The sequence below is a fragment of the Lepus europaeus genome, chromosome 10, assembly GCF_033115175.1.
Source record: "Lepus europaeus isolate LE1 chromosome 10, mLepTim1.pri, whole genome shotgun sequence".
NCBI classification, from domain to species: domain Eukaryota; kingdom Metazoa; phylum Chordata; class Mammalia; order Lagomorpha; family Leporidae; genus Lepus; species Lepus europaeus.
This window is the reverse complement of record NC_084836.1, coordinates 91,475,498-91,496,538: the sequence shown is the minus strand read 5'-3', so window position 1 is coordinate 91,496,538 and position 21,041 is coordinate 91,475,498. Positions and strand designations below refer to the sequence as shown.

Sequence of the window (21,041 nt, the reverse complement as noted above, 5' to 3'; positions counted from 1 at the left end):
TACATTGTTATTTAATGCTATAATTAGTACTCCAATGGTAGTTTTTTCACTTTATGTTGCTATATGGGGCAAACTGTTGAAATCTTTACCTAATATATACTAAACTGATCTTCTGTATATAAAGAGAATTGAAAATGAATCTTGATGTGAATGGAAGGGGAGAGGGAGCGGGAAAGGGGAGGGTTGCGGGCGGGAGGGAAATTATGGGAGGGGGGAAGCCATTGTAACCCATAAGCTGTACTTTGGAAATTTATATTCATTAAATAAAAGTTTAATAAATGAAAAAAAAATACTGTTTCAGTACTAGTTATAGCATTACTTCACATTGGACAGCACATTAAGGACAGATCCCACATGAGAAGTAAGTACACAGTGACTCCTGTTGTTGACTTAACAATTTGACATTCTTGTTTATGGCGTCAGTAATCTCTTCTTTGAAGGAGCCTCCTGCCTTATTCTGTATTCATATTTCAACTGTTTACCTAACCCCATAGTCAGACCTGAGTGTTTATGTGCTATACCTGTGCAGGAGGAAATCTGTAGAATCTGTGTTTCCTAAGGTGATGATTCTCTGTTGATTGGCTAGGAACAGGTTTGAAATGAAACTGTCCCATCACACCTCAACATTTTCTAGGGAAAAAAATTGTCAGTATACTTCGTCACATTTTTATTGGGCTGAAGAAAGATAATCCGGATCCATTACTGTCAGTCCTCTGCTTTCCTGGGCTTCGTATCCACGCACCCAAGCAACAGCAGGTTGAAATTATTCAGAAAACAATTACATCTCTACTGAACACATACAAACTTCTTTCCTTTTCATCATTCCACTGTGATGATTATCATTAGCACTGACAGCTCTGTATTCTCTATGATTGTGAATGTATTTAAAATCTCAGTAATTCCAGGTGGATGACACCATTTTGATAGGAACAAGAATAATATTCCCAAGGCTTTTTCAAGTTAAGGTGATTCTTTAGGTAGGGCCTGGTCTTTATAAAAGATTCAGCCTAGCTCTTTCTGGAAGTTCTGTTCTGTAAGGTCACCATATAATGATGAATCCCCGCTTATGTTTTTGCTGCTTCCACAGTTGCTCGTAAAATATGCTTTTTAGAGACTTTGAGCTCAGGCTGTCCCAGCTCCCTCACAGCAAGAGATAGGTCCAAAGCCCACATCTTCCACCTAACCCCTCTCCTACTATAAAGGCTAGGGCTTTTAGTGTGATTGCTTCTCCTTCTCAGTGCTATAATGTAACAATGCTCAAAATACTCAGAGACAACAGCAACAATGGCTACCATGAATTTCTGAACTCTTCATAGACAGCTCTGTTTTAAGCAGCTCAGGAATAAAGTATCTCTGGGCTGAAGAACAGCTTTGTGTCTCCTAACTTGGAGAAAGTAATGTTTTAAAAATTATTTATTTATTTAAGAGTCAGAGAGAGAGAGAAAGAGAGAGAGAGACATATAGATAAAGAGCTCCCATCTGCTGGTTCACTTCCTGAATGCCTCAACAGCTAGACTGAGCCAGTCTGAAGCCAGGAGGTTGGAACTCAGTCTAAGTCTCCTACCTACGTGTTGGCAGGAATCCACTTACTTGAGGCATCACTGTTGTCTCCCAGGGTCTGTACAGCAAGAAACTAGAGTTAAGAGCCTAGCACTGAACTGAACCCAGGCACTCCAATGTGGGATGGCAGTGTCAACTGCTATGCCAAATGCCTACCCCAGAAGCTAAATTTTGACATTGGAAAAAAAAAAAAGGTAAATTGGGCCAGCGCTGTGGTATAGCAGGTGAAGCCACCACCTGTGGTGCTGGCATCCTATTGGGGTGCTGGTTTGAATCTCTACTGCTCCACTTCCGATCCAGCTCTCTGCTATAGCCTGGAAAAGCAGTGGAGGATGCCCCAAGTCCTTGGCCCCCTGCACCCACATGGGAGACCTGGAGGAGGCTCCTGGCTCCTGGCTTTGGATCAGCTATTGTGGCCATCTGGGGAGTGAACAAGTGGATGGAAGACTTTCTCTCTCTGCCTCTGCCTCATTGTAACTCACTCTCCAGATCAGAAGTGGAGCAGCTGGGACTGAAACCTGCGACCATATGGGATGCTGGCACTGCAGGCGCCAATAGTGGCTTCACCTGCTATGCCACAGAGCCGCCCCAGCCCCCAGCAACATTTAAAAACAAATTTTTCTACATTTGCTATTGAGAAGCAAAGAGTTATTAGATACCACAGTGATAACTGCAAGCAGACCTAGTAGGAGAATACATTGATGCAATATGTTTGGAGGGCAATTTGGTGAGAAGTACCATAGGACAAATATCCTTACCATCGTTCTAACTTCTAGGGAGTTATCCCTTGAACACATGCAGGGGTATGCTATGACATTCACAAGACATTCACTACAAGCACATTTTAATAGCAAAGAACAGGAAGGATGACTCCAACAGGCAAGTCTTAAAATTAGCATAGTGGATCTATATTGCCAATATGGAAATGCTTCCGATATATGTAAAGTAAAAACTAAAACATGATACAGAAAACTATGACACTATTTGGAGTTTTATAAGTATCTAGAAAGATACAGGAAGTGATAACAATAGTAACTTTCTAAATGTAGGATTGGCTGGAGCAGATGTTATAACTTTCCATTCTATACTCTGCGCTGTGGTGTAGCAGGCAAAGCCACTGCCTGCAGTGTGAGCATCCCATATGGGTGTCAGTTCGAGTCCCGGCTGCTCCTCTTCTGATCCAGCTCTCTACTATGGTCTGGGATAAGAGTGGAAGATGGCCCAAGACCTTGGACCCCTGCACCCACATTGAGAGACCTGGCTTTGAACTGGCTGAGCTCTGGTTGTTGCAGCCATTTGGGGAGTGAACCCGTGGATGGAAGGCCTCTCTCTGCCTCTCTGTAACTCTGCCTTTCAAATAAATAAATAAATCTTTTTTTGTCATTTTTTTTATTTAATGAATATAAATTTCCAAAGTACAGCTTATGGATTACAAAGGCTTCCCCCCCACAACTTCCCCCCAACCCGCAACCCTACCCTTTCCCACTCGCTCTCCCCTTCCATTCGCATCAACATTCATTTTCAATTCTCTTTATATACAGAAAATCAGTTTAGTATATATGAAGATTTCAACAGTTTGCCCTCACATAGCAACACAAAGTGAAAAAATACTGTTGGAGTACTAGTTATAGCACTAAATAACAGTGTACAGCACATTAATGACAGAGATCCTGCATGATAATAAATAAATAAATCTTAATTTTTTTAAAGCTCACTATGTGTATATATTATTTCTATTACGAAAAGGAAGAAAAAAATTTAAACAGAATTATATATCCCATGTGATGAAGACAATTGTAATTAGAAAAGTAATTTTGCTAATGCAAAACTTATAAACACATATCATTTAAGATGTATAAACTATGTAGTGTTTTAAGTTAATAATAATATTTCTTCTGTAATGTTGGTAAATTATGAGAAGTTATATGAAACTCTGAAAGTACTTGGAACTCTTCAAAGTTATAAAAAGATGAAGCTTTCTGTTTTTTATGTACAAATTATTGCTGAGAAAACACTGGAGAAATTTTCCAGTTTATCTACTATGGTACCAAAATTGGCTTTAAATATGCATTAGATTTTTTCTATATAAAAATAAGACTGAGTGGGTATGCTAGCATTGTGAATTAAGCCACTTCTTGGAACGTCCCCTTCCCATATTGGAGTGCTGACATTGAACCTCTGTCTATGTTTCTGATCCAACTTCCTGTTAATGTGCCTGGGAAGTGGCAGATGGTGGCTTGAGGACTGAGTTCCTGCCACCCACATGGAAGGTCCAGATGGAGTCCCTGGTTCCTGGCTTCTGCTTGGCCCAGCCCCAAGAGCTTTTGTGGGCATTTGGAGGAGTAAACCAGTGGATAAAAGTCTCTCTCTCTCTCCCTCTCCCTCTCCCTCTCCCTCTCTTTTTCTCTCTCTCTCGCTTTTTCAAATAGATTGAATAGATAAATATGTTTAAAAATAAGTGAAACAAAAGAAAAATAAGACTTAGTACTAGTGGCACGTTCTATGCATCAGGTATTCTTTGCATTTATCAGCTCACTGAATTTTCACAACTCCCTGGCAGGGTAGGTGTTCCTGCCCTAGTCATCAGATGGAGTCTGAAGCTGGAGACATTTATCAGCTTGCTCAAAAACACAGAAATAAGAGTTAAGAACCCAAGACATAGGAGTGGGCATTGTGGCAAAGCAGGTTAAGCACTGCTTGGGACGACTGCATCCCATAGTACAGTGCTGATTCAAGTCCTGGCTACTCTGCTTCCAGCCGGGCTCTCTGCCGATGCACACCCAGGGAGGCAGCCGATGATGGAAAAAATACTTGCCACCCATCTTCAGCCTGGCGCAGCCTCAGCATTTATGGCCATTGGGGTGTGGACCAGCATGTGGAAGATTTCTCTGTCTTTCTCACTCTCACTTTTTCCCTTTCAAGTAAAATAACAAATCCTTTATTGAAATAATTTTCAAAAAGAATCCAACACATTTCATTCAGTTTGCCCTACCACCCTACCTTCATTTTTTGGAGAAAAAATAAGGAGAAAGAGAGAAAATCATCTTGCCATCACTTATTTCTTGTTTTCTGTAACTAATTATGGCTTCCTTATGTCCTAGGAGAAGACACGTAACAGAAAGAATAACAAGTTTCCAGAATGACAGAGTATATCAGTTGAATCTTCTTGGATATTTTCAGTAAAATAAAATGGCAATAGCACAGTGTGTTTTTTTTTCTTTCAGATATTGTGGATGCTTTATCCGATCCAAAGAAATTTCTTTCAATTACAGAAAAGAGAGCAGACCAAATGAGAGCTATGGGCATTGAAACTGTAAGTAAAAATATTTGATTATAGACAGCTGAGTTGGGGAAGTTTGGTTGTCAAACTGATTTAAAAAGCACTATAAAGTCATAAATGAATGCAGGAGGTTTAAAGACTTTTAAAAAAAAATTGAGCGTATTAGTGCAGCAGTAGTTTCCAGGGTCTACAAAAGAGTAGAACAGTAAAATGTGACCAATGTCAGAAAAACACACTTAATCACCGGTCATTTAACTCATATCTGAGGACCCTGCCTCATGCAGAGTGAAATGGAAAACATCTGGAATGCTTCTAGGAAAGGTTAATATCTTTTTGTGATATATTGAGATACTGGCTAATTCAGTGAGTTAATGAAAATGACTTTTATTATTATTTCATTTTTTATCAGTTTTTCATTCTTTCCTCCCATTCCAGTGCACATATGCAGTGTTTGTTTCTTTGTTTTCAAGTATTCCTTTTACCATCTCTCTAACAGCTAGAAAAAGAGAAGCTATACCATACTTGGAAAGGGTTGGATCTTTTTTCAATTGCTTGACCCTGTGGTTCAAGTCGGAGGAAACCACATACATTTTACTCCTGCGAGGCACAGACCCTTTAAGAAAGTAGAAGTGTGGGAGAGGAACAGGAAAATTGCATGGGTCAGAATCGATTTAGTAAAATAAAGAATGTGCAAGATATTTGACCTTCCGTGGCATTTCTGTGGGTTGGTATGAATGTTTCTGTTCCAGAGTGACATAGCCGACGTGCCCAGTGACACTTCCAAGAATGACAGAAAGGGAAAGGCCAACACAGCCAAAGCAAACGTCACTCCACAGAGTAGCTCTGAGCTCAGACCGACCACCACGGCCGCCCTAGGTTCTGGCATGGAAGCCAAGAAAGGTGAGGGAGAGGCGTTTTCCCATTCTTTATCTGTTTTGGCGATTTTAGACTCATTGTAAATAGTCTTTTCGGAAGAATGTTTTTAGAATTGTTCATTTTACCAATTTTCATTGCTCCATAAAGCTCACAAGCAGTGTATTTTCTGGTAGACTGGATAAACTGCTTAATTTTCCAGAGTGTTTAATAGTCAACATTTGTGCTTCATCTGTTAGATCTCCTGCACCTTAGTTAAATGGGACACAATATCTACAGTTTTAGAAAATGTTTAAATTCCGTGCCCTTTGTGGCAAAACCTTTCCCTCAGCGATGGCATTATATGACTCATCCTCACTCTCTTCCAAATACTGTTGTGGCATGTAGGCATCCGTACAGGCAATGGGCTCACAACCCAGCAGTCGTGACTTCTGGGGCATTTCTAAATTCCCTTATTGGTAATTTCCCCTCATACATAGATTTAGCATTCATTATTATTTATTGAACATTCATTATTATTGAGCATCCATTATTATTTATTTATAAAATTATCAGATGGGTATTTGAAGGCCAATTCCATGTGGTTATTTGTAGATGAAACAGATCATCTGAGGTGTCATCAAAGAATGATGTTCCCCCATAGGATAATATTCAGCTGATATGTAGGAAAATAGCCACACTAATTATTTAAAGTGGGCTTCCATTCTAATTGGGATGGCATCCACTCTGATTGGATGACACTTGTCCCATACTGGTAATTAATTTAGTATTATATATATCCTCCTTGACCATAAATCATTTACTAAACTCCCTCTTGTTCTTCAACAAGAAATTCTCTTTCTGCAAGTGGTTTTTTTTTTAAAGATTTTATTTATTTATTTGAGAGGCAAAGTTACAGACAGTGAGAGGGAGAGACAGAGAGAGAGGTCTTCCTTCCGTTGGTTCACTCCCCAGATGGCCGCAATGGCTGGAGCTGCGCCGATCCGAAGCCAGGAGCTAGGAGCTTCCTCCAGGTCTCCCACATGGGCGCAGGGGCCCAAGGACTTGAGCCATCTTCCACGGGTTTCCCAGGCCATGGCAGATTGCTGGATCGGAAGAGGAACAGCCGAGACTAGAACCAGTGCCCATATGGGATGCGGGCGCTGCAGGCGGAGGATTAACCTACTGTGCTACGGCGCCAGCCCCTGCAAGTGGTTTTTTACTTAGTATATACTAGGAAACCTTAACAAATTATGGAAAAGTAGAATTAAAAGATTGGCTTATTTTAGTGCAACCAAATTGAAAACTGTGCATATGGAGGATCACATAAAATATGTATTATGAAAAAACAATGCATGGATTTCAGAACTTTTTGCTTTGAATTCCATTTTTCCTTTACATCTTTTAATTCCATTTTTCCATGAACTTTTTGAAATGACCTTGTACAGTTCCCTTTAATGTGTGATTCCAGGGTAATTTGTATAAGGGAATCAAGTTGTTCATGAACTTAAGTATACACAGTGCTGCAGTTTAAGGTATGAAATGGTAGGCTTTCCCCGAACCAAAGCACCATAGTAATTTAGCAAGAAATGAAGTGTACATTAAGCTTTGTGAAGCAAATTGGAAAATGAGACTGCACAAAAGTAGCCCAATTTGTACTGAATCTGCAGCTGTTTGTTCTTCCCTGGAAAGAACATGAAGCAAGGCACAATTCAGGCTTTGTTTTTTCCATCCCAGACCTGGTCATTATGAACATTAGCAACTCAGACAGAGGTCACCAGTGGAAAATGAGAGAGTTTGCGTTTGAAGTTCTTGCATTACACCCACTAGGGCGTGAGATGTTAGTGATTATGGTGTGTTAAGTGGCCTGAAAAGCAATGCAGTGTGACCAGCTTACAGAGGGCAAAAGTGATCCTAGCTCCGGAAGGGAGCATGCCAGTGCTTAGAGCAACCCCACCCCTGCTTCCAAATGAGGCACATTTGAAGGAGCCAAGCAGCTGTCACCTCCATGCTAGACTGTTCCACATATGCTCTGAGAAAAGGGTCTGCCCACTGTTTCATTTTGGCGTTTAATTCCGGAGACCTGGATGCCTTACGGTAAGCCCCAGTACTTGGATCTGTGAAAACAGCCCACATAGCTTCGTATGAGGATGTGACTGGAGATGATGGGTAAGGACAAGTTCCCACACAACAACCCGCACAGGCAGAGTGTGGAAAGGGCTGACTACCCAGACACAGGAAAAAGACTGAGGGGCCAGGTCCCCGTTACGCTGAGTCTAGAACCACAGAACTGACTTGAGCAAGAAGCAACAGTGGAGGAATCCTGAGAAGCAGCCTAAGAAGCACTGACGTCTGGTACAAGTGAGGGACCTGTGCTTTTGCACTAACTTTTAGGAAAATGGCGTAGAAGTATGAGAGAGAAGCTTGTGGGTATTCTCTCCAGCGTTTTCCATGATTTAGGGTGAGGTAGATGCGGGAAGATGAACTCTACTCCAGAAACCTTTGTAGGAAAGAGATGTCATTTGAAAAAGCAAACCTCTGTTCTCTTTATAAAACTGTCTCAATGTGGGTCAACCCAAAGCAGACCCCAAGACAAGATTTGCAGCACAAGTCATTTATTCAGCGGATGCAGCAGATGCAAGTAGGAGTGTGGGGAAGTGATACGGGAAGGGAAGGCAGCCAACAGCCAGGTGTGTTCAAGCCAGTGGCCCTGAGGGACCTGGAGTTTAACTCCCCTGGATAAACTCTGCGACTGGTATCAGCCACACACCGTGAAGGTATCCTAGCAGGATGAGGGAGCTGGGGGAAGGTACATCCCAACTCCTTCCTGCCTTTTGTTAAGCGTTCCTGTGGAAGGGATAAATTTCCCAAGAGGTCTAGTTTGGTAAAAGAATGATAAAGTGTGTATTAGAGGATACAAATAGCCCTCAGGCAAGGAAATACAAGGTCTGGCAATTGGAAGTCAACTAGAAGAGCTCATGTAGAGAAGGTGGTGTGGGCAGTGTTTGTTATGAGCATCTCTGAAGGTGAGGAGTTGGGGAGTTCTAAAATGTCTCTCTTTTTTTTTTTTTAAAGAAAACTTTCATTTAATAAATATAAATTTTGAAAGTACAACTTTTGGATTATAGTGGGTTTTCCCCCCATAACTACCCTCCCACCCACAAACCATCCCATCTCCTACTCCCTCTCCCATCCCATTCTTCATTAAGATTCATTCTTAATTATTTTTATAATACAGAATCAACTTAGTATATACTAAGTAAAGATTTCAACAGTTTGCACCCACACAGACACACAAAGTATAAAGAACTGTTTGAAGCCTATTTTTACCATTAATTCTCATAGTACAACACATTAGGGACAGAGATCCTACATGGGTAGTAGGTGCACAGTGATTCCTGTTGTTGATTTAACAATTGTAAAATGTCTCTCTTAAGCACACAGCCATCAGCAATGATGGCCTCAATGTCATTTTATTTTCGTTTTGGTTTTAAAATAAGGGATAAGGGGCAAGTGTTTGGTGTAGTGATGAAGATGCCGCTTGGGATGCCTGCATCCCATATCAGAGTGCCTGGATTTGAGTCCTGGCTCTACTACTATTTTCATCTTCCTGCTAATGTGTACCCTGGGAGGCATCAGGCGATGGCTCAAGTGACTGGGCTCCTGCCACTCACATGGGAGACTCACACTGAGTTCTTGGCTCTTGGTTTTGGCCTGGCCAAGATCCTGGCACCAACTGTTATGCTGTGGACATTTGGAGATTGAATCAGTGTGTGGGAAATCTCTCTCTCTCTCTCTCTCTCTCTCTCTCTCCCTCTTCCCCTCTCTCCTTCCCTCTCCCCTCCCTCTTTCTCTCTTTTTCTCTGCTTTTTAAGTAGACATAAATAAAAATTTAAAAAATAGAGCAAGAGGCCAATTTCTGAAATAAGGTTTGAGTGAAAACAAGTTATTTTTAAGGAACCACGTTGATAATAACAAACACTTTGAGCTTCAATTAGCGAGAATCTTTGGAACACAAAGTGTCTGCTTTAGTCATTTTCAAGCCAGAGAAAACTGTAGACTTGAGTTGTCCAAAACAGCAGCTGCCAGCCACCTGTAACTGTTGAGATGTATTTAAGTTCAAAAGTTAAGCCTTGAGTTCCTTGGTGACACTACAAACGTTTCAGATGCTCTTGATAAACATGAGACTCATGGCTGTTGATTGTGCAGCTCACACCTGGAACATTTTCGTTATCATCAAAAGTTCTGGGGGCAGGTGTTTGGCCTAGTGGTTAAGACAGCTCAGTCCATATCAGAGTACCTGAGTTCAATACCCAGCTTTGCCCCTAACACCAGTTCCCTGCTAACGTAGGCTCTGAGAGGAACTGGTGGTAGCTCAAGGAATTGAGTTCCTGCCCCTCCATGAGAGGGATCTAGATTGAAATTCCTGTTCCTGGTTCCTGGCTTTGGCCTGGCCCAGCCTGTGCTATTGCAAGCATTTGGGGAAGTGAACCAGTGATTGGAAGCTATGTCTCTTTACTCTCTCTGTCTCCAACTCTTTGTCTCTCTGCCTCAAATTTAAATTTAAAAAAATTCTATTGGGCATGGGTGCTGGAACTGAGCACCCATTTTGTTCTTTGGAATGTGGGTTTTTAATTTTGTTCTTTAGAATGTGTGTTTCTAATTAAATCACTAATGGAATCCAAAAAATTTTATTTTTCTTTCTCAAAAAATATAAAAACCTGGTGATTGAAACAGGTTTGTGTGTTTATAGGTTGCTGTTAATTATGATTTCATTGAACCAAGACCAAAAAAAAAATTTCATCAAACTGGGTACCATTTTTAGTATGAGTAGATTTCTGGAGGACCTGGCATGCACCCCATATCCTAAATGTTCACTTTACAGGTGAGAGAACTGAGATGAAGGACAGGGAGCTCTTAGCTGTGCCACAGTCACTCCCATGCCCTGTACTGAGTCTCATTCACTGTTTGCCAGAAAGTAGGGAGATAGCCTGTGACATGGGATTCAAGAAATTGGAGAAGAACCCACACACCCTACATGCTCCATCATAAAATTGTATAGGTCACAGCACTGATTCCTCAGTCAAGACTCTCTTTTTTGCAGGCTTTCCACCCTCACACTAGGTCTGCAATCTTAGGATAAATTGAACTGGAAGACAAAAGCCTAGGACTTGATGCCTGTCTTTGCTGAATATATCATAACTAGTCTTTGAGATTCCAATGGGAATCATTTATAATAGAGTGTACATTTGTTTTGTCTAAGATGAAAATCTGCAGTTAAACAGCAGCCCTTAGGGGATTCTTCTACACCTGTGGTTGCCATGACTACACTTGGCCTAGCATCACTCAGACCGCAGGATGACTTCATACATTACTCTAGGTCATCATGTCAGCATCCAATTATACAGTGGTTTGATTTCATTATTTCCTGTATGTTAAAGGCCTTGCTGTGCTCAATAGCATATGACTTAAATGCTAAGATTAAACTTGGTAAAAGACAGGAGCTGGAAAAAAATGTTATTCTTTGGTGATGATTGAGTTGGGAATAGAGTTAAGAGCTGTCGTGATATGCCTTGAAATACAAAGTTAATAGTAACTATAAAAAAGGCTGTTATGCATGATCAGATCTACTTTATGGGGGTCACTGCCCCACCTCTAGCTGCTGCAGGTATTTGATGATTAGGACTTTAAAAATGCTCTTTCTCTGGAGAATTGTCCTAAGAGCTTGGGAACTAGCAATTCTGGAAATGCCTAGAAGGTTTGTAAAACCACTGAGCTCTCAGCTGATCAATCCAGGGTTTCCAAAGCCCAGTCTCCTTTCATGAAGGTAGAATAGCTCTTGAGTGCCATTTACACCAAAGAGTTCTCAGTACCATCGGCTGAGGTTGGAATTCAGCCGGAAATATACCCCACTTTCTTCCTTTGTCCCTTTGACCCCCTCACTCTCCTAGTGGTTTGCCCTGAGAGTCTGCCCTGGGTGAGAGTATTTGAGTCTTCTTGTTGGGCTCTACTTGTAGGGAACCTGACCCAAGACACTAAACATTTCAGCTGTCTAGTCAGTTGCTTTGTAATAGGAATTAATATTTATACCTATAACATGACATAGAATGTTACTTTGAAGTCTTTAAATGAGATTTCTTTTTTTTCTCCCAGAAACCTTTTATTTAAGGAATATATACTTCATACATTTCCTAATTGCAACTTTAGGAACATGGTGATTCTTCCCACCATACCCACCCTCCCACCCACTCTCCCCTCTTCTTCCTCTTCCCTCTCCGAGTCCCATTCTTGGTTTTTACTAAGATGTATTTTCAATTAAATTTATATATACACAGTTACCCTATGTTCAGTAACGAGTTCAACAAATAGTATGGAAAAAACTGCTCCTCAACACCAAGACAAGGGTTGTTCAAAATCACTGCTTCTCAAAAGTGTCATTTTACTTCTATAGATTACCATTTAGGTGCTCTATTAGTTATCTCAGGTCAGGGAGAATATATGGTATTTGTCTTTTGGAGCTGGCTTATTTCACTAAGTATGATGTTTTCCAGTTTCACCCATTTTTTTTAAATGACAGGATTTCATTTTTTTTTTTAACCACGGTGTAGTATTCCATGCTGCATATATCCCATAATTTATTTATCCAGTCTTCAGTTGATGGGCATTTGTGTTGATTCCATATCTTAGCTATTGTGAATTGAGCTGCAATAAATGTAGGGGTATAGATCACTCTTTCATATGCTGGTTTCATTTCCATTGGGTAAGTTTCCAGGAGTGGGATGGCTGGGTTCTATGGTAGGTCTATATTCAGATTTCATATGTATCTCCATACTGTGGAGATACTGTCTTCCATAGTGGCTGTACCGGTTTATGTTTCCACCAGCAGTGAATTAGGGTACCTTTTTCCCCACATCCTCACCAGCATTTGTTGTTTGTTGATTTCTGTATAGAAGCCATTCTAATTGGGGTAAGGTGAAACCTCATTGTGGTTTTGATTGACATTTCCCTGATGGCTAGTGATCTTGAGCATTTTTTCATCTGTCTGTTAGCCAATTGGATTTCTTCCTTTGAAAAAATGCTTGTTTAAGTCCTTTGCCAATTTCTTAACTGGGTTGTTTGTATTGTTGTTGTTGAGTTTCTTGATCTCTTTACATATTCTGGTTATTAGTCCTTTATCAGTTGTATAGTTTGCAAATAATTTCTCCCATTCTGTTGATTGCCTCTTCATTTTGCTGAGTGCTTCTTTTGCAGTACAGAATCTTCTCAATTTGATGTAATCCCATTTGTCAATTTTGTCTTTGATTGTACATACCTCTGGGTTTTTTTCTAAGAACTCTTTGCATTTGCCAATGTCTTGCTCAGTTTTCCCAATGTTCTTTAATAGTTTGATTGGTATCAGGTCATAGATTTAGGTCTTTAATCCATTTTAAATGAATTTTTGTGTAAGGTATAAGGTAGGGATCTTGCTTCATATTTCTGCATGTGGAGATCCAGTTTTCCCAGCACCATTTGTTGAAGAGTCTGTCGTTGCTCCAGGGATTGACATTTAGCTCCTTTGTCAAAGATAAGTTTGTTGAAGATGCATGGATTGATTTCTGGTGTTTCTATTCTGTTCCATTGGTCTATCCATCTGTTTTGTACCAGTACCAGGCTATTTGGATTATAACTGCTTTCTAGTATGTCTTGAAATCTGATATTGTGATGCTTCTGGCTTTGTTTTTGTTATATAAAATTGCTTTAGCTATTCAGGTCTCTTGTGTTCCACTGAGTTTCAGCATCATTTTTTCTAGATCTGAGAAGAATGTTTAGTATTTTGATAGATATTACATTGAATCTGTAAATTGCTTTTGGAAGAATGGACATTTTGATGATATTTATTCTTCCAATCCATGAACATGGAAATTTTCCCACTTTTTTGTATCTTCTGTTTCTTTCTTTAATGTTTTGTAATTCTCATTGTAGAGATCTTTGACTTCCATGGTTAAATTTATTCCAAGGTATTTGATTTTTTTTGGTAGCTATTGTGTATGGGATTGAGCTTAAAAGTTCCTTCTCAGCTGTGGCATTGTCTGTGCATGCAAAGGCTGTTGTTTTTTGTGTTTTGATTTTATATCTTGCTACTTTACCAAACTCTTCTATGTTCCAATTGTCTCTAGGTGGAGTCTCTTGGATCCCCAATATTTATATATAGTCATGTCATCAACAAACAGGGATAGTTTGAATTCTTCCTTCCCAATTTATATTTCTTTGATTCCTTTTTCTTGCCTAATAGTTCTAGCTAAAACTTCCAGGACTATATTGAATAGCATTGGTGAGAGTGGGCATCCTTGTCTGGTTCCAGATCTCAGTGGGAATGCTTCCAACTTTTCCCCATTTAATAGGACACTGGCTGTGAGTTTGCCATAAATTGCCTCGATTGTGTTGAGAACAGTTCCTTTTATACCCAATTTTCTTATAGTTTTAATCATAAAGAGTATTGTATTTTATCAAGTGATTTCTCTGCATCTATTGAGATAATCACATGGTTTTTTCTTCAGTTTGTTAATATTATATATCACATTGATTGATTCGCAAATGATGAACCATCCCTGCATACCAATGATGAATCTCACTTGGTCCAGATGAATGATCTTTCTGATGTGTTGTTGGATTCAATTGGCTAGAATTTTGTTGAGGGTTTTTGCATCTATGTTCATCAGTGAAATTGGTCTGTAGTTCTCTTTGTTGCATCTTTTTCGGGTTTAGGAATTAAGGTAATTTTGGCTTCATAGAAAACATTTGGGAAGATCCCCTCCCTTTCAATTGTTTTGAATGATTTGAGAAGAATTGTAGTTAGTTCTTCTTTAAATGTCTGGTAGAATTCAGTGATGAAGCCAACTGGTCCTTGGCTTTTCTTTATTGGGAGGGTCTTTATTACAGATTCAATTTCTCTCGTGGTTATTGGTCTGTTTAGGTTTCCTGTGTCTTCGTGACTCACTTTAGGTAGATTGTATGTGTCCAGGGATCTGTCCATTTTCTCTAGGTTTCCTGGTTTGTTGGCATACAACTCTTTGTAGTGGTTTCTGATGATTCTTTTTAAATCTCTGGTGTCTGTTGTTACATTTCCTTTTTCATCTCTACTTTTAATGATTTGGGTCTTCTCTCCCCCGCCTTTTTTTTTTTTTTTTTGGTTAGTTGTGCCAATGGTTTGTCAATTTTGTTTATTTTTTTCAAAAAACCAGAGACGTGTGGTGGGTGTGGCCAGGGAGCCCTGTTCAGTGCTCCAGTGTGAAGGGAGTGTCCAAGGTGACACCAGGTTGGGCATGGTAAATCTCCTCTTTTTTTTTTTTTTTTAATCAGAAGGGAGGTTTATCCTGCTCTGTTCACATAGTCTCATGTTCACCCCCTCTCCTCAAAGGAAACTGGTGCCTGGGTGCTAGCCCCAGTTGGTACAATATTCATCTGCACTGCCCCAGGAACTACACAAAGGATCTGTACAGTCCTTGGTGTCAGCACAGATCCCACAGCAATGGCCTTCACCAGGGAATCAGGGATCCCCAAGCATGTGGAGCTGCCCACAGTGACTGCCCAAAGTCCAAGCCACACCCTGAACCCTCCCCTGCAGCCACAGTGTTTTCACAGTCCTGGCACACAAGCCTCCCACAGTCATGATCACTCAGCCTCCTGTCAGTTCTTCCTGCCAGACTCAGGTGTCTCCACTTGGCTGGTTGTTGGGCGCACAAACATGAGCTGGCGCAGCTATTACATATGTCCAAAATGGTACCTGCCCTCTCTTGACTTATTACAGGGTGCTGGGACAGGATGGTCAGGGAGAAATGTGCCCCCCCTTTTTTTCCTCCAATTTGGCAGGTATACTGCCCCCCACAAGGCTCCAACCCAGGCCCACACCAAGCTTTTCCTACAGCTTTATCTCTAGTCGCTTGAGCTGTTGCAGTCTGGTCCTACCTCACTCCAGAACTGGTGCTGAGCTTCTCAGCTGCTGGGGTCCTGAGTTGTGCATGCCCACACCCTCCTCAGAGGTCCACTCTTTCCCTCTAATTTGCATGAAGTTTCCTCTGCCATTTTCTCCCTAACTCTTCCCTGAGACTACACTCTCTCCACTTCTTTTAATCTTATCTTCCCTTAGACTAGAGCAGTAAGCTCCTTCCCTGTTCCGCCATCTTGAATCTCCCCTAGATGAAATTTCAAAACTGATTTTTATATTACAGTTACTCTAATTTTTAGCAAGTGACTTCTTATTCTTTTAGGTATTGAACTCATCCCTCAAGTGAGAATAGAAGATTTGAAGCAGATGAAGGTAAAATTGTTCAGTCATTTTGCAAACACTCCTGTAACACCAAGTGTCTCGATTATAACTACTGAAAACTTATTTTGATCATCTTTTTTCCCCAAGGCTTACTTGAAGCACTTAAAGAAACAACAGAAGGAGCTAAGTTCTTTAAAGAAGAAACATGCAAAGGTACAGTGCTTTGTGTATGCCTCTGAGTGTGTGCGTGCATGTGTGTGTATGTGTGTGTGTGTGTTATTTTGCCTATTTGTTTTTTACTTTAACTTCTCTGATGAAAACCTACAGCTACTGTTTTGTGTTTTGTACTGATAATTCATTCATACCGAAAATACTACTTAGGCACTAATACTAGCCAGCAGGGTTGTGATAGCTTCATTTTAACTGGTTAGCAATGGCATGGAAAAGTGCCGTCTGTTTGGGATTGTTGTCACTGATTTGTAGTCTCCATTTCCAACATTTATTTCAAAAGCATTACCAAACTTCACCCATTTAAAAATTCCCCCACTAATAAAATGACATTATATAAAATAATGGGTGATAGCCTGTCTACTAAAGAGTAGCTCCCAATCTTAACACTCAGTTCTCGAATCCTTTAGGACTCTTGTCACATAGTTAGGCACACCCAGTATGTGGAAGGAGATGATAGCAGGCTCTGAGCGCTCGCTTTTTCTCCATTATGTAAACCTCTTCCAGTGTCCTACTTCTGAAATGTATTTGTTTTTCCTTTTTACCTATAAGAAACATATTTTTGACAGTGATTTTGGGAAATTATAAGAGTTAGGTGCAAATATAAGAGAACAGCAGGAGGTAGCCCCAGGAATTCTCCTCTAGGTTGAAAAGCACTCAAAAATTTTTTTTTTCTTTCCTGTTTCCTCTCAAAGAGAAAAGAGAAAACCGCGGCAGCATCTCTTTCCTCCCTAAAACAAAGAACAACATCTGCTGCTGTTGGAAGGATAATGTGTGTCTTCTTCCATGAAGGGCAACAAGACAAAGAGAAATTTTCTTAGTTTAAAAAGAGCAACGAGACAAAGAGAAATTTTCTTAGTTTAAAAAGACCTCTGAGTTCTTTTCTACTAATCGTGCATTCTCACTTCTTTGTACTCTGACCCAAGCCTCACACACCAAAGCATGTCATGCAGAGCTCGACTGGAGCTATGTGCCGTTGAGCCATGCAGATAGCGAGAGCATGGCCTTTCCTGCTCTTCCATCACCACTCTAGCTGTTGTGCTTCTTTGATGAGTTGGGTCTAATCTTGGCCTAGTAATAAACTGTTGGCTTAGTGGATTTGCTGATAGAGAGATCACTTCAAAGACTAGCTGTTCCTAAGTTTCATGAGTTTCAATTGAATTGCTTTCATTGCTCAATAGGGAAACTTGCCACAGATTTTTCTAAGTATGAAGCTATTGCAGATAGGGCTACTTAAATTAGGAATTTCAATTGTATGGTTTATGGGCAACAAGCTGGAATATGGAAAGGTGCCAGAAAAGAGAGAGAAAAGGAAATAGGAGCAAATGCAACTTAAAGGACTAATTATTAGGAATGGAGCTGTGTCCATATGCCACGGCATTACCTAACAGATTTTCCTTGCATTTAAATTGGATCTCTCATTGAGCAGGCACTTCAATGGCCTTTGGGCTTATTTGGAAATGTAAATTTTTTTGGCCTCATTTAGTATTTACATGAGGCATGACCAGGAAATGTATTTTGACAGATAATAATAACAATAATAGTAGCTAGAAATTTCACATGCCTGGTATATTTCTAGATGCTGTGCTGAGCACTTATCATGTACTGTCCCATTTAATATGCTCAAACATATAAGGTAAATCCTCCTGAAGCCCTCATTTTGTATATGAGAACACTAAGGATTAGTAAGGTTAAGTAACTAATGTCCCAGAGTTAGAAAGCAGCAAATCATCTGAGTCCAGAACACATACTCAGTGCATTATTCTATGTAGGATATTGGATGCTTCACCAAGTGAACGAGTTCCCTCTATTGGGTCAAATGCAATGTCTACAGATGGGATATTAAGGAATTTCGCCATCTACTTTGGACATTGTCCACCCACAGATTACCTGGAATATTACTAAGGAGGGATATGCCTTGGTTCTTTAGAATTCAACTTCCATCACACAGAGCAGAGTTTTTGTGGCTTTCCTTGTCTAAACCCTGTGAGACAAGCAGTCTAAACTGAATTGAGTCAATTAGTAGGTCTACCTGGATAATCAGAAAGGTGGTCAAGGGGGGAAAGAGTTTTCTGTGAGATAGTCTAGAATTGGTTTTGGTAGCTTTCCCCCTGCTTTCCAGATAGCTTGTTCTTCATTCTATCAGTTTTTTCTCTGGTTGACAAGGAAACATTCCTGTCCTTCACTGACCAGTAAATCCCACAAGGCTGGATGAATCCAACTTTATTTTCAGAAAACAGCTTAGAATTCCTTTGGCACCCCCACATTATAATAGTGTCTAACTTGTACCATCTGAATTTGTCTGGACTTTCATAACAGCTTTAGTATGCATTTTTTTGGAAGAAGTGTTAGCCTTCCTTGCCTGAAGTCAAGAAACAGAGGTAAATCGCTGCAATACAGTATGTAGTACTCACCCATTGCCTTTGGTGCTTTTCAGAAGCATTTCTAAGCATGCAGATTCATTTTGCTGCTTTCTTCATATCCTCGTGCACCTTGGAAATTTAAGTCACGTGTGTGTGATTACAAGCTTAGGAATGAATCTCATCTCCTACATTAATACACGGGGGCTAGCACTGTGATGTAGTAGGAAAAGCCACTGCCTGCACACCGGTGTCCCATACAGGCGCTGGTTTGAGTCCTGTCTGCTCCACTTCCCATCCAGCTGTTTGCTATGGCCTGGAAAAGCAGCAGAGGATGGTGCAAGTACTTGGGCCCCTGCACCCACACGGAAGACCCAGAAGAAGTTCCTGGCTCCTGGCTTCAGACTGGCCCAGCTCTGGCCATCATGGCTATTTGGGAGTGAACCAGCAGATGAAGACCTCTCTCTCTCCCTGTGGTTATCTCTCGCTCTCTCTGTAGCTCTGCCTATCAAATAGAATAAATAAATCTTTAAAAAATACACAGGGCCTCACTTTTTGATTCAGGCTGATTTGACAATATGGTTTATGAAATCTGAATTCTAGAATCTCCTAAATAAAACTAGTAATAAAACTAGCACTTTTGGAGTGATACTTTTGTGTCACACAGTTTATATACATGCTCAAATTATCACAGAATCCCTGAAGCCTAAGTAATACTCTCTGCACATGAGACATGAATAAAATGAAATTTTGAGAGATGAGTCTTTTGCCCAGTGTATTACCACTAGTTGATGCTGGTTATAAGATCCATTTGTCTACTTCTCACACTGATATCTTTTACAATTTACCACATTTCGACTTTTATTACGAAGGAGGGTTTTTTGTGTGCCTATTTTAATGATACAAAGGCTTTGCAAATAATCGTTTTCTGTTAATTATACCTTCTTGTCCATAGACATTCTGTAATTTTTTTCAACCTACATTTCCCTACTTCTCCCACTCTTTCTTCTAAGCCAACATCTAAGATTAAGAATATATATGAATATGTATGTGCCTCCTATATACCAAGGCCCCCTCTGCTGTCATGCTTATCTTATAAACTGAAAGATGAAAACAATGGATGATAGTAGGATGCTGTCAGTCTATTATCATTTGACACTCCTGGTGCCTAATCTCAATTTGATGTTGTTTATCCTAACGTTAATTTTTCTGTCAGTATTTTTAAAAAATAATTTATTTTATTTATTTCAAAGGCAGAGTGACAGAGGGAGGGAGGGAGATGAAAACCTTCCCCCATTGATTCACTCCTCAAATGGCTGCAACAACTTGGTCTGAGCCAGTTTGAAACCAGCAGCCTGGAACTCCATCCAGATCTTCCACATTGGTACTTGGGTCTCAAGTGGTGGCTTACACTGCACTGCAATGCCAGCCCATGTCATTTTTTTATTCACTCATTTATTCAAAAGGCAAAGTTACAGAGGGAGAGACAGAGGGGAAAGAGGCAGGGAGAGAGAGAGAGAGACAGAGAGAGACGGGGGGGAGGGTGTCTTCCATTCGCTTCCACTCCCCAAGTGGCCTCAACAGCTAGGGTTGGGGTAGACTGAAACCAGGAGCCAGAAACTCCATCTGGGTCTCTCACATGAGTGGCAGCTGCTGAAATACTTGGACCATTCTCCTCTGCCTTTCCAGGTGCATTTGCAGGAAACTGGATGGGAAATAGAGCGGTTGGAACTCAAACTCAGCTCGTAGATATAAGATGCTGCAATGCTAGGTCTGTTTTAAAATGTTAATACTAATACATATTGATGTTTACTGAAATACTTACTCTTAGGTATTCTTGTGACAATTATATAAAGCAAGTCTATAACTGAACGAACTTGTATCAGTTAGCTTTTGCTGGGTAACAAACCACCATACAAATGTCCTGACTTAAAACAGCCATTTATTTGTCTTGTCATTTTGTGGGCAGCTTGGACTGGGTCCAGCTGAGTGATTCTTCTGATCTCAGCTAGGTTCACTCAGGCATCTGCTGTCTCTCCCAGGTTGGCAGGCAGTAGGCAGGTAGGGAGCCGGGTGACGTAGAAAGACCTGTGCTAACCCACTTCCTCTTGCTTCATGCGGTCTCATCTCCCAGCAGGCTAGTCCAGGTTTGTTCACATGGCAGAGGTGCCAAGACACCATACAGAGCACGCCAGGTTTCATGAGGCTTCAGGTTGGACTCAGCACACTCACTTCCACCTCATTCTGTTGGCTAATGCAAGTCATAAGTCTGGGACAGGCTCAAGAGATGAGGACTGTACTTCTTGACAGGTGACAAAGTCACATTGCATGGCAGGATGGATATATGAGTAGGCAGGGATAAAACTGTGGCCCTTGTTTCAGTCAACCAACGATTTCACAGCTGAGATAATTTATACTTAACAGAAACTCAACTGGTCTAAGTCACCTAGTTTTTGAAGGTAGGTCCAGGATTTAAACCAAATTCATTCTGTCAGACTCAAGCCTGCAACCACCA

The 21,041-nt window shown here is 40.6% G+C and overlaps 1 protein-coding gene across 1 annotated transcript in view; it reads left to right on the top strand.

The window, feature by feature from the left end:
- The window catches only part of PLCB4 (phospholipase C beta 4), a 270,710-nt gene that overhangs the window by 223,637 nt on the left and 26,032 nt on the right, over positions 1-21,041 (top strand). The window contains exons 26-29 of the mRNA XM_062202283.1: positions 4,785-4,873; positions 5,590-5,740; positions 15,940-15,989; positions 16,086-16,151. Coding sequence (XP_062058267.1) covers positions 4,785-4,873; positions 5,590-5,740; positions 15,940-15,989; positions 16,086-16,151 — 356 coding nt within the window. The remainder of the gene's footprint in view (positions 1-4,784; positions 4,874-5,589; positions 5,741-15,939; positions 15,990-16,085; positions 16,152-21,041) is intronic.